This window comes from Seriola lalandi, unplaced genomic scaffold (genome assembly GCF_002814215.2).
Source record: "Seriola lalandi dorsalis isolate HSWRI2012SDOR001 ecotype SW California unplaced genomic scaffold, Sedor1 jcf7180002054342, whole genome shotgun sequence".
In the NCBI taxonomy this organism is placed as follows: Eukaryota; Metazoa; Chordata; class Actinopteri; order Carangiformes; family Carangidae; genus Seriola; species Seriola lalandi.
In genome coordinates, this window is record NW_019524895.1 from 109,132 (window position 1) to 114,131 (window position 5,000).

At 46.6% G+C, this 5,000-nt stretch overlaps 2 protein-coding genes across 2 annotated transcripts in view; both read left to right on the forward strand.

Moving 5' to 3' along the window:
• Positions 1 to 1,308: 1,308 nt before the first annotated feature.
• Positions 1,309 to 2,807, forward strand: LOC147819050 (uncharacterized). The gene is made up of 5 exons (XM_087174351.1): positions 1,309 to 1,614; positions 1,943 to 2,057; positions 2,133 to 2,293; positions 2,378 to 2,464; positions 2,620 to 2,807. Exons 1-5 carry the CDS (start codon positions 1,528 to 1,530, stop codon positions 2,800 to 2,802), a joined length of 633 nt encoding a protein of 210 aa, XP_087030477.1. The 5' UTR covers positions 1,309 to 1,527; the 3' UTR covers positions 2,803 to 2,807.
• Positions 2,808 to 2,861: 54 nt separating this feature from the next.
• LOC111656059 (transient receptor potential cation channel subfamily A member 1-like) overlaps positions 2,862 to 5,000 on the forward strand; it is a 6,317-nt gene continuing 4,178 nt past the window's right edge. The window contains exons 1-7 of the mRNA XM_087174346.1: positions 2,862 to 2,876; positions 3,169 to 3,295; positions 3,946 to 4,055; positions 4,152 to 4,263; positions 4,348 to 4,376; positions 4,487 to 4,578; positions 4,668 to 4,782. Of these exons, the coding sequence (XP_087030472.1) occupies positions 2,862 to 2,876; positions 3,169 to 3,295; positions 3,946 to 4,055; positions 4,152 to 4,263; positions 4,348 to 4,376; positions 4,487 to 4,578; positions 4,668 to 4,782 (600 nt within the window). The remainder of the gene's footprint in view (positions 2,877 to 3,168; positions 3,296 to 3,945; positions 4,056 to 4,151; positions 4,264 to 4,347; positions 4,377 to 4,486; positions 4,579 to 4,667; positions 4,783 to 5,000) is intronic.

Consider the following 5,000-nt stretch of genomic DNA (forward strand, 5'->3'; position numbering starts at 1 on the left):
AGCTTCAGGACGTCTCCTCCTCTGCTGCTCAGACCCATTTTAAAGAGACACCAACTCACTGGGGGAGCAATGTAAAATAAACTGACTTCAGATCAGCTTCTGTTTCCTGTCGTCATCACAAACTCTCCTGCAGCTCAACGTGAAACTCAGGTTTTCATGTCACATGTTTGATCAGACCAACCAGAGCGTCCTGACGTCCACTTCCTGTTTCCCTCTCTGCTGTCAGTCTGTGTGATGAAGGCAAAAACATGTATTTATTGAAAAAAGAATAAATTAAAAGTTTAAATAATGAGATCAGGTGGAAGTTTTTTTTCTTCGACGTGAACACTGAACGTTTGATATTTACACTCCGGCGGCGGCGACAGTCAGAGCAGCAGCCATGTTGTTTTCAGGTTGTCCATCCGTCCGTCTCATTCTCGTGGACGAGATATCTCAGTAACACCTTGAGAGAAACTTTCTTCAAACTTTGTAAAAACATTCACTTAGATTCAAGGATGAACTGATTAGATTTGTGTGGTCAAGGGTCAAAGGTCATTACTCAAGACTTCACACAGACATTATGACAAAATTTCACACAAATGGTTAATATTTGACCACGGGAAGGTGATTCTAGTATTACAGTAAAATTGTTTGTGTTCGGCAGCTTCTGTTAGAAACGACATGAAAAGTGACGTGTGGTTGTGGATCAGCTGTGAAACCCTGATGTGGTGAAATAAACACCAAACGGTGTGTTTTATAAATTAAAGTTCATTGACCTCCGACTCCTCAGTATTTCACTCTCACCTTTCTTTTCTTGTGCAGTTTGAACATGAACAGAATCTCTTTACTGATGAGAGCTCTGAGCTAATCGATACCTGATAATCAACAACACTGATAAGATTTCACTCAGATTAGACAGAAAGTTCTGAGTCGTGCAGGTCGAGGTTCTGGACCGAAGAATCGAAGAAACCTCTTGGATGAGAGGTGAAATGTAGGACCAAGTCCAGTTTCATTTTTACTGGATGAATTTCAAATTGATGAAAAAAATCTTTACAGGTAAAATCCATATGTTGATCAAACAAAATGTTGAATAGATTTTAAATAAAATGTAGATGATGAAATTAGATTTTAAATCGTTACCTGAACTTTCTCTGAGCTGGTTTTTCTTTCTTTTATATGTGAACTATTTTATTGTTATTGTATACAATACATGTACAGCTGAGACCAGATCCTGCACCTGGACCCTCCACCCACTGATAAGATGAACCATAAACCTTTGAGCAGCAGATGATAAACGTCACCATCACTTGGCTTTATGGATTTGTTTTCTACAGCTGAAACTCAAAACCACGAGGTGAGGACAGATCCAGATCAGATCAGAGACAGTTCTCAGCTGATTTTACTCCTTCATTCAGGATCAAGGACAGGAAATACAGAACACAAACAGTTCAAGAAGGTCCTGCGGGTTCCTGGAGTTGTTGTAGGTTTCAGTGGGTCTGGCAGATCCATCAGTTCTGATCTGGTGGACAGAGGGTGGACAAAACCAGGATGAAGAGGGGGACCTGGGCTGGTCTGACAGGTCTGCAGAATCCTGGACTGGAGCTGGAGATGACTGAAAGCATCGACACGATCCAGGTGAGTCTAAGCCAGAACCAGACTCACAAACTCTTGAAAATGTTTTGAACAGTAAAGATTAAAAAAACTTTATTTTGTAAATTACAGAAGAAAAGTGAATGGTCTTTTTGGTGGTCACAGTAAACCCCACCCGTCTGCCTCACCCAGGAGCATAAAACAAACACCATCCTGTCCACTTTCACTTCTGAGAGCCAATAAAATCACAAACAGCTCATAATGTGACCTGGAAAACATTTGACCGTCACACTGGTTTTACTGGTTTACTGGTCTCAGGTGTCTTCAGGTCTCAGGTGTCCTCAGGTCTCTGTTTGTCTCCGCTCATCCTCAGGTCTCTGGTTGTCCTCAGGGGTCCAGGTCCCCGGTGACGGCGGCAGTGAAAGCTGAAGCTCGGTGGCCGTCGTACTCCTGCGGCCACCGGAAGCAAAGAAAAAGAAAAGTGACAGGTGAGTCCAGGTGGTCTTCATCAGTCCCCTCAGCAGATCTGGGTTTGTTGAAGTCTTAATGTTGTGTATGTTCAGGAGTTCAGCCGGAGACCAAGTACAGAGGTCTGGCCAAGGATGATGAAGGTGATGAAGAGCAGAGAGATGAAACCGACACTTCAAATAAAAACCAGCAGCTGAACAGAAAACTGCTGGATCACTTCAGACACCTGGCGGCAACCAACCAGGACACTGACCAGGTAACACAGACCAGGTGTCATATTAAAACAGGTGTCATATACAGTAAATTCACCTGTATGTTTGTTCTTTGTGTGTGTGTTCAGGTGGACCTCGGGTTGCTGGATGACGTGATCTCTGAGGGAGCCGATCCAAACAGCTCAGACAGATACGGACAGACCGTCCTGCACGAGGTGTGATAGTAGAGTAGGTTCTGCTCCTGGTGTGTTAGAACCCAGCAGGATCTGTGGTTCCTCAGCTCTGGATAGAACCAGAGTCCAATTTGTTACTTAACTGTAAGCAGGTCTGTGATCAGGCTGTTTTCTTGGGACCTTGTGTGTGTGTTCAGATCTCCAGGGCGTGGAGTGTAGATGTGATGCGGTTCTTCCTGGACCGGGGTTCAGACCTCCACCGCCCGGATCAGTTTGGAGTCACAGCGCTGCACGTGGCCTCGGCACTGGACTACCAGGACATGGTTCAGTTCCTGCTGGACCGGAAAGGTCTGTGTGGACGAATCCCAGAGGGAGTTTAACAGTTTGACATTTTCAGTCAGAGCACAGCTGCTGAGGCTCATGGGTACTGTAGTCACAGATGGGTACTGAACAGGTTTTTGGGTTCTGGCCCAGAGGAAATATTTTAACAACTCCTGATTTGAATGAAGCAGTTCTTGTTTGTCAGCACCAGGATTTGATAGTCCACCTCTGGCAAAGACTCATGGGAGCTGAAGTTATTGAACATACAGGACAGATGAGATCTGTAGATCCTGATCAGTAGGTTTGTCTGTGTGTGTGTGTGTGTGTGTGTGCGTGTGTGTGTGTGTGTGTGTGTGTGTGTGTGTGTGTGTGTGTGTGTGTGTTGTCCACAGCTGATCCGGACTCGGACTCTCCTGGACCAGCAGACTCCTCTTCACTACGCTGCCAAGAACGACGCTGTGGGTTCGATCAGACTGCTGCTGCAGGGCGGAGCCTCCATCAGCTGCACCGACTACAAGCAGAGAACGCCTCTGCAGCTCGCCGCCAACCTGGGTACCACTGACATCATCACTGACTCCATCACTGACATCATTACTGACTCCACTACTGACTCCATCACTGACATCAACACTGACTCCACTACTGACTCCATCACTGACACGATTACTGACTCCATCACTGACATCATTACTGACTCTATCACTGACACTACTACTGACTCCATCACTGACACCACTACTGACTCCATCACTGACATCCCCACTGACATCACTACTGACACCAATACTGACTCCATCACTGACACCAATACTGACTCTATCACTGACATGCTACTGACTCCATCACTGACACTACTACTGACTCCATCACTGACACTACTACTGACTCCATCACTGACACCACTACTGACTCCATCACTGACATCACCACTGACTCCATCACTGACACTACTACTGACTCCATCACTGACACCACTACTGACTCCATCACTGACATCACCACTGACATCACTACTGACACCAATACTGACTCCATCACTTACATCAACACTGACTCCACTGACATGACTGACATCACTACTGACACCAATACTGACTCCATCACTGACATCACCACTGACTCCATCACTGACACCAAGACTGACTCCATCACTGACATGCTACTGACATGCTACTGACGCAGCTCTGTCGGTGTGTTTTCAGAGCGCAGTGAGGCGGCTCGGGTTCTGTTGGAGCTCGGTGCAGAGGCAGGGATGAAGGACGCTGATGGACAGCTCTGTATAACTGCTCTGATTGGTCGGATGAGTCCAGTGGTAACAACGTCCTGCCCACTGACAGATAACAGGGCCGTGATTGGTTTGTGGGCTGTGATTTCATTTTAAATCAAATGTGTGTTATGTTGCGTTCAGGCTCAGCTGGCGCTCGGTCAGTTCCACGTGACCGACAAAATGACCAGGCAGCAGTACTACTACCTGAACCTGCTGGAACCAGAACCACACTCACCTGAGAAGCACCTGCAAGGTAACACGCCTGTCACCATGACTACAGTACAGACTCAGCTGTGTTGCTGTTGGTAACTGTCTGTATCTGTGTGTTGTTTTGTAGAGGTCGTGGTTGGAGAGCCTACGTCTCCTGTAAGTTTTTACCTGCGAACCTATACTGTGGATTTTACAGTGTACAGTGAAGTACACACCTGAGTGTTCACCTGTGCTGTGGTCACCTGTATGGTTCCTGTGTTTAACAGCTGCAGGTGGTGGTTCAGGAGGGAAAACTGGACCTGATCCTGAGTCCAGTCTTCCTCAAACTGATACAGGTCAAATGGAAACTGTATGGCAGGTAAACCTTCTCTGATTGGTCTGATTTATTTTACATCATCACTCAGGTGAACAATCACTGCTCTGTCTGTCTGTCTACCTGTCTGCCAGGTTGGGGGCGTGGCTTCTCCTCATTCTCAACTTCCTGTTCAACGTTGCCTGGACAACCGTAGCCATTTCTGTGTCCATCCACCATGACTCACCTGATCGCTACGTCCTCCCCCAGGTGACCTGTCTGTCTCTCTTTCACCTGTCTGTCTGTCTGTCTGTCTCCCTTCCAGTCTCTTTTTCACCTGTCTCTCTCTCTCTCTCCCATCTCCCTGTCTCTACCTGTCTCTCTCTCATTTGTCTTTCTCTCTGTCTCTACCTGTCTCTGCCTGTCTCTCTCTCAACTGTCTCTCTCTCTCACCTATCTGTCTCTCCTCTGTCTGTCTGTCTCTACAA